The sequence below is a fragment of the Rattus rattus genome, chromosome 1 (genome assembly GCF_011064425.1).
Source record: "Rattus rattus isolate New Zealand chromosome 1, Rrattus_CSIRO_v1, whole genome shotgun sequence".
NCBI classification, from domain to species: Eukaryota; Metazoa; Chordata; class Mammalia; order Rodentia; family Muridae; genus Rattus; species Rattus rattus.
In genome coordinates, this window is record NC_046154.1 from 172,331,305 (window position 1) to 172,357,213 (window position 25,909).

Below are 25,909 nucleotides of genomic sequence, written 5' to 3' on the forward strand. Positions count from 1 at the left end.
TCCCGTCTCTTAGCAACCAGCCTATCTGGAGGAATGTGGAGTGCTTCGGGGACACCGGACACCGCCTTGGAAGCATGTGCAAGACAGGAAGCGCCCCCAAATAACGCCTCCAACCCCTTGCACTCCCACGGCCTGCCACCTTATGCTGGTGACCATCTCCTGGGACGAGGGGGCCAGCTTAGAAGCCCTCCACAGCGGAGTTCGGCTACCAAACAGGTCTGTAGGCAGCTTCCAGGGCCAAGTTCATACAGGAAAATCCTGGTTACACTGTTGGCCTCTGGGCAAGAGCCCAGGTACCATCTGTCGTCCTCCAACAATCTGAGCGGCTGACATGGAACAAAAACACCCAGCAGAGGGCTCAGGCTCTCCATACGCAGGCCTAGGGCCAGGCAGAAAGGTTCCCAACCATACACGGAGCGCCGTGACAACAGCCCAGATGGGCGTTCGACGAAGTTCCAGGGTCGAGACACCTGCTGGACTCATTCTTTCTCCACTCTGAAGATATATCATTTTATCTTCTCAGCAATTTATTATGGGGGTTATTAAAGGATCCCACCAGGGCCAAGGCTTTTCGGCACGGCCAGCTGATTCCAGACACACATTACTAATACTAACATTTTCTCGGCGCGATTACATACCCCCATTTCAAACAAATTATCCAATTACGGCTAAGAAGGTGATGCATTCGACTTCCTGGGATTTGGTGCCCGTGGCTCTGGTCTTGACTGCTCTCCCCTAATTTCCCTCCAATTAGGTAAAGATCCCGCGGTACCCCTGTGAGGATCAGCTGGGAGGTTGCTGTGGAGACCGGAGGACCGTTCCTCCTATTGCCAGATCCATCAGTGGCTGAGAAGGGAACTGGCAAAGTTTCCAGTCTCCCCCTGGGAGGAGCGCTTGCTCATTGCCAACGGCGGAGACAATAGGTCTGTTGGATGGAAAAGGACACGGATTAAATAAGCTTCCGGGTCTCTATCTGTAGCAACCCAGGTCGGTGTCCTCAGCTTCCCAAGAGCAGCTGCACCTACAGGAGTGCCAGGCAGTGACACTTTCCTTCCCTGTCCCTGGGGTTGCGTGGGGGCGGGGGTTGGAGGGGTGCAGGCCTTGGCTCTGATGTCATAACCGGCCAATTCACTCAGTGTGGGCCATGCTTTCTCAGTAACTGGCCAAAGGGATCATCAGAGTGGTGGCATCTGAGGGTGAAGCCACCGATGCCAAGAAGCCCAGGAGATGTGGATTTTTATTTTCCGAAAAATTCAAAGCAAATCGTGGCTCCCTCTTGCTTTCCGTACTTGATTGGCTCTCTCGAGGAAGTGCCAAGCACAACGTGAGGTACTGCTCCAAGCTTCTCTCCCAGTGTCTTCTCAACCCCTTTCCCTAAATAAATACTCTGCACTTGGAAAGGTCAAACGCTCACACCTCCCATCTGTCCATACGATATTTGTTCTCTGCTTGGCTTTCCTTCCTAACTTCTCCCAGCCTGGCATCAGCTGAACTCAGGTTCAGCCCAGGAGCCCCTGGTCAACCAGTATCTTGACCAACCCCCAGGGCCAAGTTCATACAGAACAGTTCATCCCAGCCCCACAACCCAGAAATCTTCTCTCTCCGTCTCTACTCCCCTTCCTCCCTCCTCTGGAAGGCTCATCAGCACTTTCCATAATTTAGAGTGTGGAACGGTTCATGTGTCTGTCCCTAGCCCCAGAGTGGCTGAACCACGCAAGGTGACGGAGGGACATTTTCAAAGACACAGCTGAGGGACTTGACATGGGAACAGAGGTGATGGGAGAAGGATCTTCTTGGTGTCAAGCTGTAAACACTCAAGAGTTGTTAAGCAATGAATGAATGGAGCTGGGGAGGTGGCTCAGAGCTCTAAGAGTACTGACCTGGCTTTTCCAGAGGAATGGTGTTAATTCCCAGCGCCTACATGGCAGCCCCAAACCATCTGTGACTCCAGTCCCAGGGACTGACGCCCTCTTCTGGGACCAGGTACGCATGTGGTACGCAGATATACATGCACATCAAACACCCATGCACATGAAATAAACTCATTTTTTAAATGGATTGAAAGCAGTACCACCCCCGTGGTCCCCGGAGGAGGGGCGTGGGGAGTAGCTACATTGACTGCTTATCAGTTCCTCCCCACTCCCTCCATTTTAAACCAAGCACACCTAGTATCGTGGAGTAAAGGTCAGCTCACTAACAGCATCTCCAAAAGGCATCCTTTTATTTCTCTAAAGATTTATTTATTATATATGAGTACACTGCTGCTGTCTTCAGACACACCAGAAGAGGGCATCTGATCTCATTACAGATAGTTGTGAGCCACCATGTGGTTGCTGGGGTTTGAACTCAGGACCTCTGGAAGAGCAGTCAGTGCTCTTAACCGCTGAGCCATCTCTCCAGCCCTCCAAGAGGCATCCTTATAATTGCATCATCACGTTTAGCTTTCTGGGGTGATGCTTTAAAACTAACTGGGGTTGGGGAGGGGGCTACTAAACCCTTCAACTCATCAGAGCTGAACTGAGAAACTCATCCAGAGAAGAACTGAACACCAGGGAAAGCAAGCTATCTCAAGAAGGTGAGTACCACCCAGAGCAGTCATTCTACCGTCCTGCCATCCACTGCCCAATGTCCAGTAGTCGCTCAGTGCTTAAGAGTTTCTAACCAGGGGCTCCTCAGCCCTCGCCCATCTACTCTATCCTCCAAACCCGCCCCGCTACAACCTTCCCAGAAGTAAAGCATGTCCCCCTGTCCTGGAATGGTACAGGGGTCTGCCCAGTAGCCTCTCCAAAAGCCTCGGGTGGGCTTTTGCTGGTGCTCACCATTGCAAACCCTGACCCCCACCCCCAGGTTTTCCTATCATAATGCGTGTGTCCGTGAGGATATCCAGAGATGTGCAGCTGGATGGTGTGGCCACCCCAGAATCTGAGCCCTCAGGCATGGCTTTCCTCTCATCCTCAGTCACCTTTCAGAGCCCTCGGTGCCGGAAACACAGTGTGACACACATGCCGTTGACTCTAGTGTCATCCCTGTTACAGCATTACGCTTTGGTCGAGCTGCATGGCGAGACTCAATCTCAACGACAAATAATCACGGTAACGTGTGGTTCTGGGAGGAAGGAAGGCCTCTAAATAACCTATACGCATTACCTATCGCATTAAGACTCACAAACATGAACGGTAAAATGGCGTGCATTCCTGAGCACGTACGACGCAGAGGCTAACCCTGTCGAGTGCCGGGTGCACATCCTCAACTCCGGATCCTCGTGTGATCCAGGAAGGGGAGGCGCCGCTAAGGCTGCGCTCTGTGGTAGTGGAAGCGAAGCAGCTGCCCTCCAACCTCCTTGGTCCTGAATCCAAAATCTTGATTCTAAGGGCACTAGAGATGGATACCACATCACTCCCTCTAAGTGCACCGGGAAGCGTGCTGGCTCTGACCCAGAGGGACAGGAAGGGCGTAGAACTGTGGGAGACTTTTCAGAACAGCCTAACCGTGTAGAAAACGCTGACTGACGAAAGTCGCTGGCCACACTCAGACACTGTACAGCAGGGCAAAGGGGGCCATCTTCCCATCCCCACACACCCATCCCAAGGGTTGGTACAAAGGTTGATTTTCCTTCTCTGCATTCACCCAAAGTTTGGAAAGAAGTATGACCATCCACGCTGTGACTCTGGCCAAGGCTTCATCTTAAGTTTCGAGTAGTGGGCACTGTGTCTAAGGGGTACAGGTGCCCCTGAAACTATTCTCCATGGGCCTCTGAATCCATCGCCCTCCATGTGCATAAAAAGGAGAGGGTACTTGCCTAGCATGTGAGGGCCCTGAGCCCAGTCCTCAGTGCTCAGAAAAAATGGGGCGTGCGGACGACGCTGGAGAGACGGTTCAGTCAGTGAAGTGCTTCTGAAGTAAGCAAGAGGAGCGACCTCGGGTCTGGTCTCTGGTGTGTATTTGCCCTCTCAGGGCAGGGAGGTAGAGTCAGGAGGATCCCTGATGCTCACTGAGAGACCCTGACTCAAAAAGAGCAGTGGAGACCTGACATTGACCTCTGCCTCCACGTGCACCCACCCACACACGTGCACACAAAAATGAACACACACAAATGCACTCAATAAATAAATAAATTTTAAAAGGAGGCCAAGGCCCAGCCAGAGAGATTGCTTTTCCCACAGCTGGATCCTAGCCCAAACATCTGGTCCAAAGGCCACACCATGCCCACCTTTCTGTTACAATCCGTGGGCGGGTGGATACGTGCTTTGAAGGGACACTGAGTAGAGCCCTTCACCCTGCCCGATGTCTTGAACACATAAAGTTATTTTTCCTCCATGTCTGGTTGTATGGCTTTTTTTTTTTTTTTACACATTTCTTTTCTGCCCACTTTTAATGTGCTGGAACAAGCTAAAAATACAATGTATATAAAAATAATGCCATCCACAGGCCTGTCTGCTCTGGCACAGAAACTTCCGTATTAGGACAAACCGAAGGATGCACATTTGCAGCCGCCAGGGAAGGGACGCACGCTAGAGAAGGCCAGAGAAGGCAACAGAGAAATCTACCATGGTTTGCAGAGTGAGCCGACAGCCAGAGTTAGCCCACTCACAGGCTGAATGTGAGGGAGGAGGGTGGGGGAAGAAGAGGGCGTCTGACTGTCACACCGAGAAGCAGAAGGGACCAGCCTGAATCTGCCTGTAAAACAGAGCAAGACCTCACGTCCATGCCCTCCTGACCCAAAGGCTTCATATCCACAGAGGCTCTGATCCGAGCTGCCCTTCCAAGGGAGAGGTCGGACATTTATGTCGACCCTGATGGCCAGCCTAATGTTGTCAGAGTTAAACTCGTTTAAACCAGTTTAACGGATGCAGCTGTCCAGAGGGCGGCTGGCAAAGCTGGAAGCGTTGGCCAGAAAATAGCTCAAAATAAATGATCTTAATGCCTCAGTGGCCATTTTCTTCCTGCGTCTCCCTCTTGACTCTTCTGTTCCTCCCTTCGCTCTTCCCTTTTGTCGTCCTCCCTTCTCTTCCCTCCCCCGTCCCCTCTTCTTTTTTCTAACTGTATTGAGACTCCGAAGTCGGCCATGGCTAGAGTGTGTCCCCAGAGTTCCCAAGTTGGAAGCCAAGTCCTCAGTGTGGCAATGCCACACCTTTTAGAGTTGGGGACTGTGTCCTGTGACCACATGGCCTGTCCCTGAGGGTGTGGGAGGGATGCTCTCGCAGGGATGGACCTTATGAGAGTGGGTTGTTGTAAAAGTGCGAGTCCCATCTCAGTCTCCCCGAGCATGCTCCCGCCATGACTCCAGCCTCCGGTTACGACATGGCCGCCAAGCAGACCCTTACCAGAGCCACTGCTGTGCTTCTGAATCTCCAGAACTCCTTTCTTTACACAGCCAGCCTGGTGTGTTTCATAATAGCAACAGAAAACAGGCAAATGCAGAGTCTACCGTGACATCTGTTTGGACTTGTTTCCCCTTGATTAAAAACCCTTGCTAATAAAAACTCCTGAGCTTAGAACAGCATATGGGCAGCCTACCTGATCTCAGAGGTGCCAAGGCAGAAGTGAATGAAGGTTTGTGTCCTAAGGAATAGCACAGGGCAGGTGGGTCCCCGGGCCCTGCCACCCACCGGCTGCCTGGGCCTGAGTGATCTCCAACCAAATGCCAGTGTTCTGCTTTGTATGGGAGGTTTTTCTGGTGCAGAACCTGCCTAACGGAGGTGCCATCTAGTTTAAAAGAGACCACAGGAAGTGCTTTGGACAGGGCATTAGACGGCTACGAAATTACTTTAAAAAAAAATGTGTGTGGGCATGCACATGTTTGTGTATATATGAATTACACTTGTGTGTAGGTGTGCGTGTTTGTGTATATGTATATTGTACTTGCATATACATGTGTTTGTGTGCATACGTGTGTACTTGTCAGTGTATGTGAACTATGCTTGTGTGTGTACATGTGTGCACATGTAGGTATGTTTGTGAGTATGTATATTGCATTTCTGTGTTTATGTGTGTGCTTCTATGTGTCCATATACATATATATATATATGTATATATATATATAACCATGCATGTGCACACACACACACACACACAGAGTATATGTATATATATATATGACCATGCATGTACACACACACACACACACACACACACACACACACAGAGTATATGTATATTTTTGTATATTTGTACAAGTGTGCACATGCATGTAGAGGCCAGGGGACTTCAGGTGACATCCTTAGGAACGCCTTTGTGATAGGAACGTCCTTTGTGGCAGGGTCTCTCTTTGGCCTGGAGCCCCCCTATTAGGCTAGGCTAGCTGGTCAGAGAGCCCTGAGGACCTACCTGTCTCTGCTTTCTCAGCAGTGGAATCCTGAACCATTGTGCCCAGCCTTCCTCCAGGGGTTCCATGAGATCAGAGCCCTCTGCTTGCCGGGGAGGCACCTTACTGTCCGTCTGTCCAACCTGAAGCTGTTCAGTCTAGGGAGCACACGAGTTTGTCCAAACAATGGCTGTCAGCCACTAACAATCGATCCCCATTCCAGGACACAGATCCCTTCATGCGGATAGGACACGAGCTCAGGTTCAATGCCCAGGACTTGAAGAGGTGACTCTAGTCCCAGGCACAGAGGCAAGCCCTCTTTCTTTGACACCTGATTTAAAACAATAGAAAGGCCAAGTTTCCGGGCTCTCTGCCAACGGGCGAGGCAGACTGCTTTCCTGCCGGCCCCCAATTCTCAGGGCAGAACACAGAACTTGGGGAAAATGCAAAGCGACATGCCATCTGGTTGGCTTCCGGACAGTGTAATTAGCTGAGAAGTGCCTTTACATCTTCGTAGGACTGCATTAAGTCGGGATTAATTAATTGCCGTGTTAATGGGAAGCACCTTTAGCGCTCCAATGACATAATCAGATGCAATTAGAAGCACAGAAAGGAGCCCTTTATAATTAATGACGTCTTCACTTCCTGAAACATGTAATCCTTCTGTCCTCAATTCCAAAGAGGTTTGCAGACAGAAGGCACTAAATATAGATCCGGAACCAATGTTTAAATCACTTTAAAATTCGCCTTTCCATAAGAGTAGTGAACCCAGAACAAAAGCTCACTTCAGTTTCTAGGATTCTGAGCCCCTTTGTCCGTCGGGTTAAACAGTCAGCAAGCATAGGTTCAAACAGTAATGGCCAATAATTACGGGTCTGATATATTTAACCTACACAGAACGAAGTTTGCCCTACCAAGCATACTAACTTGAATTAACTCATGCCAATTGTCCTTGCTGGGACTCACCTTTAAAAAACACTCTAGGAGCTGGGGAGACAGATTAGTGGTTAAGAGCACTGGCTGCTCTTCCAGAAGACCCAGTTCAATTCCCAGCTCCCACATGGCAGCTCACAACTGCTGGAATTCCAGTCTTAGGAGGGCCACCGCCATCTTCTGGCCTCCGTGGGTACTGCATGCATGTTACACATACATATGCAAGTGAAACACCCATATACATTATATATATATATATATACACACATGTGTGTTTTATGTATGTATATGATATGCATATGTATATGTAGTTATATAATTATATAGTTATATAGTTATAGCACTCTGTCCCTCACCTCCATGATGAAAAAATGAGACTGGCTTTGCTTCTAATTCAGGAAGTTACTAACAAGCCAAATGTCACGCACCAAGCACAGATCTAAGGACTTAGCATGCAGAAGCTCAGCGAATCCTCCCAGAGACCCTGACTGTAGAACTGCTGTTTTCTGTTTCACAAACAGGGATGCCGAGGTACCAGATCCCTCACAGCAGTACTGTGTCCGGGGCCAAAAGTGTAACTCAGTATTAGAGAGCTTGCCCAGCATGCACAAGGCTCCAGAACATAATACCCAGCACTCAGGGGATGAATGCGGTCCCCCAAATTACTATTTCCCTGGAAAGACCTCTCTGACTGAACTCTTGACCAGAAAGAAAGACAGACTTTGTAGACTGTAATTAATGTTTGATTGTTTGTTTTGTTTCTTGTTTTTTGTTTTTTTGTTTTGTTTTGTTTTTTCTCAGTGTAGCCCTGGCTGTCCTGGAACTCACTCTGCAGACCAGGCTGACCTTGAACTCAGAGATTCACCTGCCTCTGCCTTCCCAGTGCTAGGATTAAAGGCGTCCACCACCATGCCCCGGCTCAGACTGTAATTCTTATTGTCTCCAGAGGCAGTTAACATCTTAGACCTGCGGGCAGCCCGATGCCCACCTTCACCAAATGACATACGAAAGGGAGGGGGAGGGAGGATACAAGAACTGAGCCCGAGGAACATACCAAGGGCTCCCTCAGAATTCGAGCTATAGATCGCCAGCCTTATCTTGTGTTCTCTGCGAGTCGTTTGTTCACATGTTCACGCGCTGGCACGTACACAGAGAAGCCAGGGGACAACCTCAGTCAGCATTCACCAGGTTCCCCATGTCAGCCTTTTCGTGAAACAGAGTCTCTGCCTGGCCCAGGGCTTGGCAATTAGGCAAGGCTGACTGGCCAGTGAGTCCCCGGGATCCTCCTGTCTTCACTTGTCTGGCTCCGGGGTACCAAGCGTATTCCACCACACCCTGCCTTTGTCGTGGGTTCCAGAGATTAAGTTCACTAACCGCGCTGCCTCCTAGTCACTGCTTCTGTTTTCTGATTGGATGCACAGCACAAGCACATCTGGCCTCCTCGATGAACTAAGACCGGAGGCCCCTCCCTCCCCCTCCCCCCCACAGGCTGCCAAAGGCTTGCTTTACCTTGTCGTAATAGTATCTCAGAGCCCTGCTCAGCTTGTCGTAGTTCATGTTTGTCTTGTTCTTGCGGAGGCCCCACAGTTTGGCCACTTCTTCAGCCTTGAGGAGTTTGAACTCGCCATCGTTAGACGTCCAGCAGATGAGGTGCTCATGTTTCTGGTCCAGCAGCAAGTGCAAAAGGAACTGCCACAGGGTGATTGCACTCTCCATACCTGGGAGGGGGGGCGGGAGGCAGGCAGGTCAGAGCTGGGGTCTGCAGGCCAGGGGCTGTTCGGGGCTCTGCTCCATGGCTCTGTTCCACAGAGCATAAGACAGAGAGAGGACTTTCCTCCCCCCATCCCAACGGACTACCAAGTCACACACAGGCTTTCTGGTCGCAAGTTTACAAGCAGCTTCGATCCAGGAACGCGATGGCAGTGCCCTGGAGTCCTGAAACTCCCTAATCACAAACCCGCAGAGACCTCCCTGTGCTGGGAGCTACGTGGAATAAACTGACTAAAGGAATGAACACCTACGTGGTAAGTTCCCATTGGCTAGCTTCATCTATTCCCGCCCATCACATCAACTGCATCTAGCCATCACTTGCTGGAATGTGGCCATGAGCATCTGCTAGGGCTAAGTGAAGTCACGCAGGGGCCTGGGGTCATGAAGCCATTAACACCCCCTTGGTTGAACTATATCCTTTCACCCTACCTAGCCAGCCTTGCTTTGCAGGGAGGGGAACTCAATTACTCTTTGCACTGTCAATGTTCTCAGGACCCAGGACAGTGTTTGCATAAAGCAGATATCCAGTCAGTAGATGCTGGTTAAACAATCAGTTGTTGACAACTGAAGGAAGAGACGGTCAATTTCCCAGGCACTTGTTTAGTCACCCAAGCCCCACGGTCTCAAGCACACTGACAGGAAGTGTTTTTCCCAACCAGGAGAGGAAATCCCATAAAACAATGCTATCTTTCTTCTTTGCCTGTAGCACAAACTCTGCTATTCCTTCCTCCTAACATAGTACTCGCTACTTCTTAGAGTCCAGTGGACTCCCGCTTATTCATAGGAAAGCAGGTCAAGTGGGATCGATGGACTGTCATGATCTGAATTTTGATCACTTGAATATATTTGGAAGAAATTACCCCTTTGTTCTATTACACTTATTTATTGCGTGTGTGTGTGTGTGTGTGTGTGTGTGTGTGTGTGTGCACCCATACAAAACATGGCTTGTGTGTGAAAGTCGGAGGACAACTTGTAAGCAGTCCATTTTCTTCCATTGAGTCCTGGGGATTGAACTCAGGGAGTCAGGCTTGCTGCCAGGCACCTTTACACCCGCCGAGCTAGCTTGCTAGCCTTACCCGTTGATTTTACAAATGCCCGTGTAATGAGGAAATGCCTTCCTCCAGGTTAGCTGGTGAGAGCCAGTACTGCAGGTGTTTTGATCTGGGCAAATACACGGAGCTGAGAATTGGATGCCGAGTCTGGGAGGCTCAGCAAAGATCTGAAGGTGGGGTTTAGGGGGCATCTACCTCAAGACATGCAAAAGCCAAGCCGTGAGGTGGAGACAAGGATGACAGGATGAGGAAACTCCATCCATAGCAAGGAGACATTGGGGTCTGTTTGGGATAGCCCAGGGTGACAACAATAAGGACAGTGAAGAAGATGCCTGGAAGACAGAATAGTGGCCATGAGGAGTTTTCTACAGTGAGTCCCCCTCAGTGCCTGTTTTCATGACTTTGCATTGAACAGCCTCTAGGTGTCCTAGGAGCCAAAGCAAGTCAGGCAATTCCCTTCTGATAGACCTCAAACTGCCTGACATCTTTCTGTGTCTTCAGGCAGGTCCTACAGGACAGGAGAATTGCTCAGCGGCGAGCGCTTGGCCAGCATGGGCCCTGGGTTCCACCATAGCACCACAGGAAGCAGTTTTGGGATCCTGTCAGCAATACCTCCAGACCCCCCTCACACTCCCCCCCCAGCCCCATTGCAGTATGAAAACCCCCAGTCACCCCTAAGGAGCATTCACTTCCTGCTTCCTCACAGGCCCAGCCAGATTGTTTCTCTGAGCACCGTGGGTGCCACCCAGTGTCTATTACAGAAAGTCCAGACTAAGAATGCGCTACAAATCCCCACGGGGTGTTTTATTTATAACTCTTTAAACGGGGTATCCATAAAGAGATCACCCTTCACCACAGCGGTCACTGGGTCTGTGAGAGCCCCGTTGCTGCTGACTTCAAACCACACTAGCAACTCTTGAGCTCCGAGAAGGACTCCTGGCAGGACGTGCAAGCCTTATGGCTCCAGTTCCTAATGAGCCCAAATAAGCCACACGCGGTTCAAATTCACGGGTGTCTGCAGCCAAACCTTCTGGCAATGAGTTTTTAAAATATCTTTGAAACTTAGTGGTCACTCAGAGGAGCCTTCCTGGAGAGGCAGAGAGATGCCAGCCAGTGTGGGGTTCTGCAGAGAGGGAAGTGCTCAGCCTGCCTCTCTCTTCCTGGCTTTACTCCTTTAAGGGGCCAGGCAGCCAGCAGCACACTGAGATGGGTCCCTATAACCCTCCACACACTGAGAGTTGGGCTTAGTCAGTGAAATACTGGCTTTGAAGTGATGAGATACATAAAACTGACCTGAATTTTCTCAAAGCCTGGCACAGAAGTAAAATAAATGCCACCATGAGCCAAGGATTCTCAGGACTGTTTGTTACATAGCATCAACACAGCAAAAGCTAACTGCTACAACATCACACATATTTGTCCCTTCCTTCACCAGGATGCCCTTGGGAGCTCCAGGAGGCATGAAATGGCAGAAAGGGAACAGGCCTTTGGTGGGGTTGGGGCACTCAGCTTCAGGGAGTCCTACATTTCTGGAACATTCTGAAGCAGAAAGAATGGACCCATAGAGGGCCAAGGATAAGGACCTCAAAGTCACCCAACAACTCTTAGGACAGAGGCCAGTCTGAGAGGTGGCAAGCAGCAGCATGGATCACTCAGAGTTGCTGTGAGCAACCGTGCTCCCCGGAGGTGACTAAGGGCTCAGGCTTCATGTGTGGAAAGCATCCGCCCAGCACAAACCTGCTCTCCTTCCGAGCTCGCGCCAGCCGCTGCTTCGCCCTACTCGACGCCCCAGTTTTGAGGACTGACTCACACTTTGGGTTGGAAGCCCAAGCCACACATTACTCAGTGGTGAATATCAGACATGGTTCTCTTTTAGCCAGCTCACAGTCCCCCGGTAGAAACCATCCTGTAGGAGGGGTGTGTCACAGAAGCATAAGGCGGTTCTGACCGCCCCCCCAACCCCCGCATCCACATCAAGTGATATTACATGGAGCCACAGAGCCAAGACCAGGCTCAGGTGGGCCACTCCAGGAGGACACTACACTTGTCTCCTCCCCTCAAGGGCACAAGCTATGTTTCTTTGACTCCGTTTCTACTGTTCCTTTAATTATGGCCGCATCAAATGTTGTAACCTGCAGTTGTTTTCATATACAACCATCCAGCAGGTCACCCCACCTCCACCCCTAATATCTGTCAATACCCGTCATTTAGAGTGTCCAGCAAGAGAAAAAGTAATGACTTATGTACCTGGAGGTGTGTTCTAAGAACTGTGACTGCTGTACTTAACTCAGTTTACTGTGGGATTCACCAGGAGGAAGACGTCACGAAAGCCTTACAACCTGGGCAGGCTGTGGGCTCCCTTAGCGGAGCAACTGTTTGTACGGATACATTGTATCTATGAGACTGTCGCTGTCTTGGTAGCAGAGCTGGCTTTAAGTTACAGTGTGTCATCAGCTGACAGTCATTTGGCTCGTTGCCCAGACGTGCTAGCTTCCAATGACTAGAACTCTTGAAAGCAATGCTAGAAATGTGATAAATGCACTGACATCCATCCCCAGGTAGTCTGGGCTTTTAAATGCTCCTCCCCACCCCACTTTGGGTTTTGTTGGTTCAGGATGTATCCGCACGCACAAAGGGCACCCATCATATCAGGATGGTGGGTAGTTTCCTCTTTTATTTTTGGAGCCTCAAACTTCTGTCTTCTAGAGCTCTGTAAGATAGACAATAGACTACTGTGAAGTATAGGTTCCTAGGACAGAACTTGTTCCTCCAGGTATATGCATTGGCCTCTGCCCCTTTCATCCAACCCTCCCACCCTCCCAGCCCCGAGCAACGACTACAAAGTCACTTTTTAAAGCTTCCACATATTAAAGAGAACACACAACACATTTGTTATTGTTTGTCTGATTGCTAATGAGAACATGCTTCTCTTGCCCTGCCCAGAACATATGGGATTTGATCAGGTATTTTAATGCCATCTTTTAAAAGATTATTATGAGGGGAGGAGCATGTGCACATGGTAGCACAAGAGCACATGAATGGAAGTCAGGGGAAAGCTACACGTAGTCGCTTCTCAGGGATGAAGCGGGTTCCCAGACTTGCCCGCAAGCACATCATCTGCTAGACTGTCTCACCAGGTTGAGTCTCCTCAGACTATAAATGTTTATGTACCGAATGTACGAATGTTGCTGATTTGCTTGTACACAGTACCCAAGTATCAAAACATCACATCACACCTCATAAATACATACAATTACCATGTCAATTAAATGATTAAAATAAAATAAAATGGCTTATTGGATCTGAGAAACCTCCTTTAAAGAGGCAGGAAGAAAACTGATAGACTGGCCAAGTTGACAGCCTTCTTTTTTTTTTTTTTAATTACACGTTTTACTATCATCTTTCTTCCATGTAAAAGGCAAAGCTGGGTACAAAAGGCTCAGGCCAGGCAGCTCCTGACGGGTGAGATGGAATTCAGAAGCAAAAGCCAATGTTCTCTCAGCCTGTTCAAATTAACAGCTAGCTTCACACGTGGCATATGATGTTTGCCAAAACCTGTCCACCTCTCACAAAACAAGACAGGGCCAGCAAGACAGCGAGGCCCTTTTCTCAACAGCCTGGCATCCCGACTTCTATCCCCAAGATCCACATAGTGAAAGGAGAGAATCAGCTCCAACAAATGACCCTCTGGTCGCCATATGTATGCCATAAGATGTGTTCCTGGATACATACGTGCCCGTGGTGGTGGTGGTGGGGAGAGCAAGAATAAGTAAATATAATAAAAAGAAAAAGAAATAAATTAAAAGCTGCGATGCTGAGTACATCAATGTAGGGTCTTTTAAATAAGATGTATATAATATATACTATACAGTATTATATATTATATTATATTATATATTATGCTATAACTAACTGGAAACATCAATCTCTCCATTCTCTTGCTCTTGATTCCTTTGCTTTGCTTTCTCCTCTCCTCTCCTCTCCTCTCTCTCTCTCTCTCTCTCTCTCTCTCTCTCTCTCTCTCTCTCTCTCTCTCTCTCTCTCATCTATCTTATGCCAAGATGCTGTCTAGCTACTTGGAATACATCAGTAAACAAAAAGACGTATGTCCGTATTGAGCTCACATGTCAGCGGAAGAGACAGGCTGTGAACAACAAAACACATGATGAATTAGGCACAGTGTGTTGAAAGATGGGGGTTATGGAGAGTCATTAAAGCTGGATGAGGGGCTGGGGGAGCAGGATGTGCATGCAGATCCAGGGCAGGGGTCCAGGGGTCAGAGAAGGCCTTGCTAAGACGGTGATAATGAAAACATTTCTTTGTTTAAAAATGGAGTTTTTGAACAAGGATTAAAAACCACAGTTGCCAGAGGGATATAAAATGAACACAGGTCAAAGATATTCTTCTCTATTAAGTCTATTGTCTACTCACTTTGTCTATTAAGACAAAGGAACTAGGTAGATTTTATAATGGCATCAAAAGTCTTAATAATGGGGCATTTACAGATGAGGAATAATGAAACAAATAAGCGAACACAGGCAAAAAACAAAATGAGGGTGGGAGAGAAACAAAAACAAAGAAGCATTGTAAGATAGGCTGGGTATCTATGGACAAGAATTATTTCACAGCCAGAACCTAAATAATGAACAAAGCTGTAAAAAGCTTTCATAAAAATCAGAATTCTAACAGCCACAGGGGTCTTCTCCAGATCCTAGATGCTGCCTGGCTTTACCCGAGCAGGGTTCTTTTCTACACGTTTAAGGAATACCCATGCACACTGAGAGGGCTACTCGGCAAGTGAGAAGATTCTGGGCCTCTTTGGGTTCATCTCTGAGCATTTGTCCTGCCTGCCTGTCATGAGGGGTGTCATTCACCTTTCTGTACACGTATGTCCTCACAGGTAAAGTGATGGTGGCAGTGGGTTTAATGCGGATGGTGGTAGAACGGAGAATAAAAATCACTACCTTGCAGGGTTATTGTTCAACATTACAAAGTTGCTAACAAACTCTATCTGGGACAGAGCAAGTACTATTTAAACAATGGCTGCTGTTATTTCTTAAACAAGGAAAGCTCTTCGCAGATGCTGCTGTGACGTCGGATGGGCTTTCCCTAGTTCAAAGGCATCATTCAGATGCTGTATGTACTTTGTCATTAGGCAGGGGCTTCAATACAGTCACCAACGTCCAGGTGAACATTAAGTGACTGTGCATGTTGGCTTACAAGGTGACTGGGACTGTAACCGTATACATTGTTAGGACTACAGGCAACACAGCACCCATCCTTCCCGGCTAACATAAGACAACCATTCCTGAGGCCTCCAAGTTAGGCAGATCAGCAGAGAGCGACCCCTGCTGTTCATGTAGCCCCTGGGCATGCTTTAGGTCCCGAGGATCTTGTGTTCCAGGAGGCCAGGAAGTCAAGAGGATGAGAGCTGCTGAGTTGGGGGGAGGAGGATCTAGAATAACAAGTCTCTGTCTGTGGGTGACATAACCCAAGCCAGCTGATTAGCGCGACAGACAGAGCAAAGACGTGGAAGGGGCCACTGGCACTGTGGAGGAGGGACATTTTTGTGTACTCCCCGTGAGTACTCTCTGCCTCTGTGTTTTCCACACTCAGCTTTTTACAGATGTAAGCATGAGATGGTTTTTTGTTCTTCCTCATCTCTCTCGCTTAAGAAAAACTTAGGGCAGAATGACAAAGGGAAAGATGCTGTAGACAGAACAGACTGACTACTCTTGCCGTCAGCCCCCACATACCAGGACATTGCCTACTTGAACAGTGTGGTCTTTGGACTTTCAGAGGTCCCATCTTCCTGATAATCCTCTCCTCTCAAAAACTCAGGTCCTCTACCTTTCATCTGCCACAAGGGGGCGCCAGATGTCCTCCTGTGAGCTGGCGGCACACTCCTCTCCCACAGCCAGGCGTTTGAGCTGCTTCTTAGAAATGCAAAACTTCTTGCAGTCAACCATTGAACTAAGAACGGGGTCCCCAATGGAGGAGTTAGAGAAAGGACTGAAGGAGCTGAAGGGGTTTGCAACCCCATAAGAAGAATAACAATATCAACCAACCAGACCCCCAGAGGTACCAGGGACTAAACCACCATCCTGAGAGTACACTGGGATGGACCTATGGCTCCAGTTGCATATATAGCAGAGGATGGCCTTGTCAGGCATAAATGGGAGGAGAGGACCTTGGTCCTGTCAAGGCTCGATGCCCTAGTGTGGGGGAATGTCAGGGTGGGGAGGTAGGAGGAAGTGGATGGGTGGGTAAGTGGGGAACACCCTCATAGAAGCTGGAGGAGGGGAGATGGGATAGTGGATTTCTGGAGGGGAAACCAGGAAAGGGGATAACATTTGAAATGTAAATTAAAAAACATGTCCAATTAAAATACCAAGAATGGCAAAAAGAAAAAAAAAGACAGAAAGAAATCCAAAATTTCACTTGCTTGTTCTTTTTTCCCCTCTATTAACTGACACCTGATGTTTCTGTCTGCACGCTGTTAGCTTTGCTTCTGGGATTGTACAGGGGTGTCAGCTAAGCAGGTAAAAGGATGCTCTGGTTGTCTTTCTTTCTCCTTTGACTTGAGACAGGCACAGGGTCTCATTAGGTAGCCCCTAGCTGTCCTGAAACACACTATAGACTGGGGCTGACCTGACCTGGAACTCACAGAGATCCACCTGTCTCTGCCTCCTGAGTGCTGCGATTAAAGGTGCGCCCCTGTTGTCTGAAAACAAGGGATGTTCCTGTCTCGCTGACATTTCTCCTGGATGCAGTTCCTGGCCAATGAGGAAGGGGTTCAGAGCAGTTCACTGCTGCCCAAGGGAATGGACAAAAGCCACAAGCCCACTGAACGCAAGGAACAGGAATACATTTAGGTCTGCCAGAACCCACAACAGGCAACTTTCAGGCATGCAAGGGTAACTTGCTAAGCACATGAGCACAGGACACCAACAAATTCTGAGGTCTTTTTGTCTTAGGCAGTGGTTGGCTCTCAGCTTTCCTAATGCTGCAACAGTTCTCAGGTCGTGCTTTTGTTACTTTGTTGCGACTTCATAACTGAAACTTTCTACTGTTGTGAATCGTAATATATAATAATAACAAAAATTAAAAAATAACAAATGCATGTGTTTTCTGACAGCCTTAGAGAAAGAGTCATTCAGTCCCCAAAGAGGTCATGACCCCGAAGGTTGAGAACCTCCAGTGTGTATTTTTTTTTCTGGGACGAGCCTGACATTCTTACGATTCATTTTCAAGAAACATTTTAGTCATTGCTGCTGCCACAGGTGAGAAGGAATGGTATAAAGTCCTTCACGGGGTCCATGTTCCTCAAAGTTCTTCCCACGGGCTAGCCGGTGTCTGTAATTTCATTTGTTCTGTAAACAATCTACAGGTCGCTCATGTTTTCAAAAGGAACAAGGGAAGAGCAAAGAGAAGCAGACGCTGCTTGACCTAGTGATTTATCCTCTGAGACCATGCGAGACGGCTTGCCACGTCTTAAAACTGAATCTTCCATCCGAGGAGAAGATTTTCAGGAGAAATTACCGACCCAATGGCCACTCGGTCAGAATGGAATTGCAACTCACTGTATATACAAAATGCCCAACTCTCTTGGAACTCTGTCATCCATGGCCTGCTGGTGGCCCACATACAAGGGTATTTTCTTTGGAAAACTAAATGGATAGCTACATTGCCTCCACTGGGACAGTGTCTGTGGGCCACTCTGCTTCCTCCGACATCCGCAAATTCATCCACTTCCCGCCCCACCCTAGCAGGGCACAATCCAGCCCTATCTTATTCCACCTTTTCAGACCTCTCTAGACGGCCTCACACGGGTCCTCTTTGATCTCCAATGTGGCAAAGTCCCAAAGCTTCCTCAAGATACAATGTGTTCTTTCTGGGCCTGGAGAAAAAAGTGAACCACCTAGAGAATAAATAAATATCTGGTGTCTCAGAAGCACACACCTCTATGTGCCTCAAAGGTGCAAGTCACTTCTAATTGGGATAGCCCGGGGAGAGCTTGGAATAATAGCCCGCTTGCTATCGGGCTGCAGCAATGCTCACGCACATATCTTATGATATCGCCTTATAGGAAGCAAGGCTTGGGCAAACAGGCTGAGTGTTTTTAGACAGAATTTCGTTAGCATCCCCTGCAATTCCAACACAGCACACCATGGGAAAGCTCGCTAAACGGCTGTATAAATGCTCCCAATTTTTTGTTTTTTAACCTTAAATTCTTTCTGGTGGAATTGAAGTGCTTTGGCTTTATGGATGCTTCACAAAAGCTAAAGATCCCAGACATTTAGCAATCGCTCCCTTGGGAGAGATGCAGCATGGCCCACCTTTTCCGGTGTCTTCTGATCACCTGAGCCCTCTGTGCGCCACGACTCTCTAGGTAACCAACAACAGAGCCTGCACGGTATCCTCGACGCCCAAACCTCCATTTAAACCCTTATTGAAAACATCAGACCACAGCGTTATGGGACAGCTCGATCAAAGAGCCAAGAAAGAAACCAACTAGTCGCCTAGATTTCCCAACAGAGAGGCTGCGGCCCCTGGGCTGTCTACAGCTACCCCTCTGAGCATCGATAAGTTCAGGAGACAGAGGGAGAAACCACAGCGCTTGTGAGGAAAAAATCATTCCAGGTAACCAACTGTCTTAACAAAACTTGACCGTGTCTGGAAAGACAAGCCCAGCTGTAAAACACAGAGGTTCCTGCGTGGTGGGTACAGCCGCCCCACCCCCAACCCCCTGCCCCAGGGATGGCGAGAATGTTTTTCTTTAAACAGAAGGGCCGTTCCTTTCCAGACGTTTCTGGAAGAGAACCTGACCATTTACTTTCTGCGCGATTGTTTTTATTGTCCGGGGCTCTTTGCGCGACTCTTATTTCTGGCTGGCGGCACAGCCCCCCATCCGAGGGCTCTCCGGTTTGCTAACACTGAGCTTCCTCTTCTTCTGCAGGTTGCAGGCAGGAAACTGGAAAACGGACCACAGGAAACCTGACCCTCCCACATCTGTCCCACTTTGTAACTGCAGCTCTGGTTTCACTCGGTCTGTGTGTCAGCTCTATTTTAACCCTCCGCACGACGGGCCCCCGAACCGCTCTCTGAAAGAACAGCCGTGTGCCTGCGGCTCAGAAGGCTCTTGTAGGATTTTGGCTTCTCCCGAGCAACCGATCCCATGAATTCAATCGCGTCTCCAGTGAGAGCTTAACACGATTTCATAACACCAGGCACAACACAAGTCATTCTGGGTAAGTAGATTTACAGGCTGCCTGATGAGTTTTAATTTGCCAGGCTTTGATGCATAACAGGAAAGGGAACTGTAAATGTGCACCTCATCAAATAGCCGGTCTCATCGTGAGGTTATTCCAAGTCGTGTTTCCCCACAGCATCGGGATCTACCAGGCGGAAGGACGTGAAATTGCTGTTCTTATGGATGGAAACTGTTAAACAGCAACAATCTCATATATTCCACCTAAAACATACAATATCACATCTAAAATAAATGTGAATACACACATCATCCCAGCCACAGGGAAGGAGCTTCTTGTGCATTTGACCCATGAACCCTTTTTGAGAACTCCCTGGGGTAAAATAGTCTATCCATGTTTCTTCATGTAGATCTAAACGTGTGTATGTTTGAACATAGGTCAATAGGGTTTGTAGGGCTGGAGAGGTGGCTCAGTGGTTAAGAGCACTTCCAGAGGTCCTGAGTTCAAATCCCAGCAACCACACGGTGGCTCACAACCGTCTGTAAAGAGATCTGATGCCCTCTTCTGGTGTGTCTGAAGTCAGCTAGCTACAGTGTACTCACATATAATAAATAAATACATCTTTAAAAAATATATAGGGTTTGTAAATCTCTACGAGAAATCTCTACGTTCCAAATCAAGACTCCTGGTCTGGGGTGCTGGAGAGATGGCTCAGCGGTTAAGAGCACTCACTGACTGCTCTTGCAGAGGATCCGGGTTCAATTCCCAGTACCCACAATGACAGCTCACAGCCATCTGACACCCTCATCACCTGCACACAAGCAGGCAAAACACCAATGTATATAAAATAAAAATAAATATAGACAAAGACTCAAACTCCCACCCTTACAGGAGCCTCCCCTTTAAATGCTAATATTCAATGGTCATCCAGGCGCCCATGAGTTTACTACATTGAGTACACGTGTCAAGCTTACACTCTTGGCCATCCCCATCCACTGTGAAGCCATGGCTTAAAAACATGAAGACAGGTAAGTGTGGACCCAGGAGCCAGAGCAGAGAGACCCCAACCCAGGCATATCTGCTCCCAAGCCCAGGTTCCTAATCACAATGCACACGGTCACCCTGGAGCAGCGATTCTCAACATGTGGGCCGCAACCTCTTTCACTGGGGGGTGGGGGCGCCTAAGACCATGAGAAAACATGAATGTTTGCATTACGATTCTTAACGGTAGCAAAAGCTTTGCGAAGCAGCAACAAAAAAGTTGGTGGTTGCTGTTCGCCACAGCGTGAGGAACTGTATTAAAGGGTCGCAGCGTTAGGAAGGCTGAGAACCACTAGAATAGAGGTTTGTTTCCCACATCCCTCTGCTACTAAGGCAACGGGACATTCTCGGCGGGATAAAGTTGGGACGTGTCCTTCATTTCCGGGAGTTCACCACTCTGTGACTCCAGGCACTCAAACTGGGCTCTGTTTGGTGAAACTGAACGGACCCCAGGGGCACATGGAGGCAGAGGCAGGCAGATCTCACTGAGTTCTAGCCTGGTCTACAGAGTGAGTTCTGGGACAGCCTATGCTACACAGAGATCCTATCTCAAGAACTAAAATTAAATTAAAGTAATATGAGACATGTTGCCACATTTCTTTTGGCCGGTTTCCTCAGTGAACAGAGACAGAGGCAGAGAGACAGAATGGCAGGTTGATGAGGAAGGACAGAGAGTCAGAGAGAAAGACAGACAGACATGCCAGTTTAGCCCAACAATTTTTTAAAGGGAGGGATTGAGTCTAGGAGTCACACAGGACCAACAACTGTTAATAGGTGGGCTATAACCTAGCTCTGTTCACGTTTTACATTTTTAATACTATTTTTTAAGAATTATTTATTTTACTTATACGAGGCTGTCTTCAGACACACCGGAAGAGGGCATCAGATCCCATTACAGATGGTTGTGAGCCACCATGTGGTTGCTGGGAATTGAACTCAGGACCTCTGGAAGAGCAGTCAGTGCTCTAAACCACTGGGCCATCTCTCCGGCTCTGCACTTTTTTACATGTTTGAGTCAAAATCTGAGTAAGATGCAGGCTGATCCAGAATTCTCTGTGGATTCTGAGTTGACCTTGAATTTGCAATGTACGTGACACAGCCTCCTGAGGAGCTGGGATTTCAGGCCTGTGCCACCAGGCCTACCTCGAGGTTGGCTCTTAATGAAAACTCAGGACACGAGGCTCTGTGAATTCCAGAACTCAGACTTGGAAGGACTGGTCCTTTTATTTCACAAGGATTGTGGAACCTGACGATGGAAGCGGAGACCTATCCCCAAACATCAACGTTTCACGGTACTCAGAAATCCGTCAGGAGAATCGTTCCTTCGGTGGAGAAGAACAGCCTAGGAGCCACTGGCCTGTGTGTGGTCACCCTTGGAAGGGACCTGGTACACAGAGCAGCCTTGGTAACTTTTCATCACACAGACACAGACAATTTAACTTACTAGAATCTCTCCGGCTGTATTTAAATTTGCGCTTCACTGTAAAGAGGTGGGCACGCCTCCCCGCAAACAACACTGGGTGTCTTTCAGAGACCTTGGCTGGGCTGGTAAATCTTTCTCCAAATGTCCTAGCTTATAATGTTAATAAGTCCAGTCCTGTGCATTCAGGGGGGACGTAGGGACCTCTGTGCTTGATTTAAGATTAGGGATGGCTTATTCACTTTGATACTTGAAGATGGTTTTACATTTAAAAAAAAAAATTAAACTAAGGGCCATCTTCTATGCTACTTCTGGGGGACGGAAAACTGGCATCTCTCAGTTTTTTTTGTGCTAAAGAGGCGACTGGTGGAAGTAAAAAACACAAGCCCCGTGCACTGAGATCACTTCTGCACGACACACAGTGATGGCGGTTTTTCCACAGCCAGCAACTGGGGCACTTCCTGCCAGAGCATCCTCCAACTCTCTCATTGTGTTGAAACTGTAAAACCTTTCTAAATCAGGACTTCCTTCTATTATGTCGCAGAGGCGGCTTTCTGGGAAGGGGGAAACTCCTGAGGCAAAAAGGTAGGAATTCTTACAGCACCACCCAGTGGAAACGTGGCGGGGAGGGGGGAGTTGCGGGGCAGGGGTTTGTGCGTGTGCAAACTGAAACATTCAGTAAAAATGGTCATGTCAGCTACTCCAGCTAAAAGTCCAGGCCCTGAGTCCCATTACTGTTCCTTTTCCATGGATGGCACCCCGCTTCCACGTGATCTCTCCCAGCCCATCTGCCCCCTCTTTCTCCTGTGCATACACAGGCCGAGCAGGGTCAGGAAGCAGGGTGCAAGCCCAGGAAGGAAGGGGTCCAGGTGTGGTTAGGTACGAGTTGCCGCCACTGCCCAATCCCTTCCTCTTTAAAAGACCTCAAGGGATTTGGGGCATGGGAAGTCTGCACAGCTGTGCTGGACATCCTAGATCTGATACAGGGACAGTCAGGCATTTCCTGAGAGAGAGAGGTACCCAGCCATCTGGATCCCTCCCTCTTCTCCTGGCAAGATGCAACCTGGTCTGACCACCTCTAACACGTGCAGTTAGAGATTCCTGGAGACAGTTACCGGTCCTGTCCTTTCTCCTGGGTCCTGTCTCCATATGAACATGACTGCTCTTGTCCTTCTGAGGCCTCTGTGGATGTCACAGCCAACCGACAGGTGGTTTAGCTCCCTGTTGTTAACTGCCATCACCAAAGCCCAGCTTTTCATGGGGATCTGCTTCTCAAACATGTGCATTAGTCCACAGTTTTCTAGGCAATGGACTATTCTAGCCATAGGAATCCCTGACCTCATCCTTCAAGTTTCCTCCACAGAAGCCCTGGCAAAGGGGAAAGGCCATGTCTACCAGGGAAGATTAGAATTTTCTTGTCTTCTCCATAGACGTTAAGGCAATTTCTCAATGGCCAAGTCTCTCTCTGTCTCTGTCTCTCTGTCTCTGTCTCTGTCTCTCTCTCTCTCATACACACACACACACACACACACACACCACCACCACCACCACCACCACCACTCCCACCAACATCATCAACGGAATAACCAGATGCCTGTCTCAGACAAACACCAGTTCTCCTAGAATAGCAACCTTTCTCCTGGGACTAACTCCACTGCAAGTATTTTAAAGCTCTTGGTTCTTAATGGTACCTAGATAAAGAGGTACAGAAAAAGAAATCAGCTGGCTGATCTCATCTCTGTTCAGAAGTATACGATTACGATGAAAATGATTTTATATGGCACCTTGGAACTGCCGATAGTTTTCCGGTAGTTCTAGGGAGCTTAGTAGTATTATAATTCTTTTGCTATTGCTTAAGTAAAACACTTGCCAGTGTCGAGACTGAAGCAGGTAGAGCTGACATTAGCTGGTCTCTTGTGTTCTCTAAGACAGTTCTCTCCCATAAAATGGTTATGTGCTACTGGTGTTGATGAACAAGAGGAGGCTGGAGACATCACTTTTGGATTTTTGAGAAGTGCAGAGAGCCCCTCACAGAGGTTATCTGTGCCAGGAGCTGGGTGCTTCTGGATTCTGAGGTGCTAATCATTCAGTTCCAGTGTCATACTCAAAGCAAAGCTCTTTCATAGCTCAGGAGGTGCAAATTCCAGGTCCAAATACGAATACCTAAGTCTGCTCTGAGGATGTTCCTTGGCAGTGCAGCTGGAGTCTTCAGTGTGTCACCGCCTGCTCATGTGGTGGACATGTGTGGGGGTCTGGTCACATCTTAAGTCAGGAAGGTGGCAACGGGCCCCATTCGCTTCCCCGACCGACATGCACACGTTTCTCTTGCAGGTTCCAGCAGGGACATTACGTCTCCCCAGATGTGACCTAGCAATTGTTTCTCGTGCAGAGAACTTCTTCCAGTGGTTAATGACTTCTAACAGAGTGCTTTTTAACACGAAGTAAAAACCCAGTGGCACCAAGGTAAAAGTAAACCAGAGGCCACTCATGTGTGGGGAAACAGCAGTAAGTGAATTAGGACAGCTAGTGGGACACATGTAAAATAACTTGGTATTCTTGGTAGATGCTGTTTTGTTTGGTTGGGTTTTTGTTTACTTGAAGACAGGGTTTCTCTCTGTGGCCCTGGCACGTGTCTGGAACTTGTTCTGTACACCAGGCTGGCCTCTAACTCAGAGATCCACCTGCCTCTGCCTCCTGAGTGCTGGGATTAAAGGTGTGCACCACTGCCTGGCAGGTAGACACTGTTATTTATAAGGAGAATGTTGCAAAAACACACAGTGCGTGATGTCAAAACCGAAGCCTTCTCCAGTGCCTTATTCTTAAAACCTTTCAAAAATGAATCATCCAAATTCATTAAGAGAACAGTGTCCCGGAAACTGCTGCCAACACCCATTCACTCACTTCATTCAAAGCATCTAATGGCCGAGAGGACAAGAGAGGCAAACATGGACCCTCATCCCCAAGCGGTTTCACCTCCTTGAACTCCTACGCAGGGATCTGCCATCCATGGGGTCGGCCCTTTCTGAAATACCACATACAACTTGACGTCGTATCTTTTCACCCCATGAATATTTTAGCTATAAAAATAGCAACCACATTCTGGATTTAGATTATACTTCCTCCTTCCTTGAGAAAAATGATCCTTTTAAAAAGTGAGATAGTCTAATCCCATAGCGAAGATTTATAATCTTCTACGGAAAGGTCTAAAAGTGCCTGTCTGTGCGCCTGCGAGCGCGCATGCGCACATGCCAGAGGCCAGAAGGCAACCTCAGGTCATTCTCAGGGACAGCACCCACTTTCTAGACTGAGGACTGATTGGTCTGCGAGCCCCAGGGTTTGGCCCTTCTCTGCCCCAAGCAAGTGCAGCCACACCCAATCTTTTTATGTGGGTCCTAGGGATCAAATGAGGTTATCCTGGTTGCAAATCGAGCACTGTAAGTATTGAGCCGTACCCCCAGGACAATTTCTGCTCTTTAAGATCAGAATGCTAGGTCTAATGCTGCTGCTGCTGTCGTTTTGACACGGCGTTCTTTTTAAGACAGGGTCTCATGTAGCTCAGTCTGGGCTTGGAGTCACTGAGCAGTCCAGGATGATTCTGAGCATCCGATCTTCCTGTCTTCGCTTTCAGAGCACCGGGATTACAGAGCTAAGCTACCTCGCCTAGTTAATGAGTTGCTAGGAATGGAACCCGGGGTTTCATGCGCGCTGGGTAAGCATTTTCCCAACTGCCTATGTCCTAACCCAACTCTCAACCTTCTAAGAACCACTGAACCCTTGGATCACTCTATTTGATTCCTGACTCCACCATCTTGGATACAATATATATATATATATATATATATATATATATATATATATATATATATACACACACATATATACATACATATATATGTATTGTATGTTTATGTATATATGTATATATACACATACACATATATACATACACATATATATGCACATATGTATATATGTTATATACACAAATATGTATATGTGTATATACATGTATATATACACATATATGTATATACACACACACATATAGTTTGATTAAAATAACTAACTTTAAGGCAATTTCAATATTATGCACATATCACAAGTTCAGGAAAACTAAATAAGTGAGTTTAGCAAAACCTAGGGATACCAAGTGGCAGGCTGACCATTGCTTTTGCCT

The 25,909-nt window shown here is 48.0% G+C and overlaps 1 protein-coding gene across 5 annotated transcripts in view; it reads right to left on the reverse strand.

The window, feature by feature from the left end:
• Elk3 (ETS transcription factor ELK3) overlaps positions 1-25,909 on the reverse strand; it is a 61,883-nt gene that overhangs the window by 26,671 nt on the left and 9,303 nt on the right. For all 5 annotated transcript variants that reach the window (XM_032911492.1, XM_032911481.1, XM_032911487.1 and 2 more), the window contains exon 2: positions 8,747-8,955. In XM_032911492.1, the coding sequence (XP_032767383.1) occupies positions 8,747-8,953 (207 nt within the window). In that variant the 5' untranslated portion in view covers positions 8,954-8,955. The remainder of the gene's footprint in view (positions 1-8,746; positions 8,956-25,909) is intronic.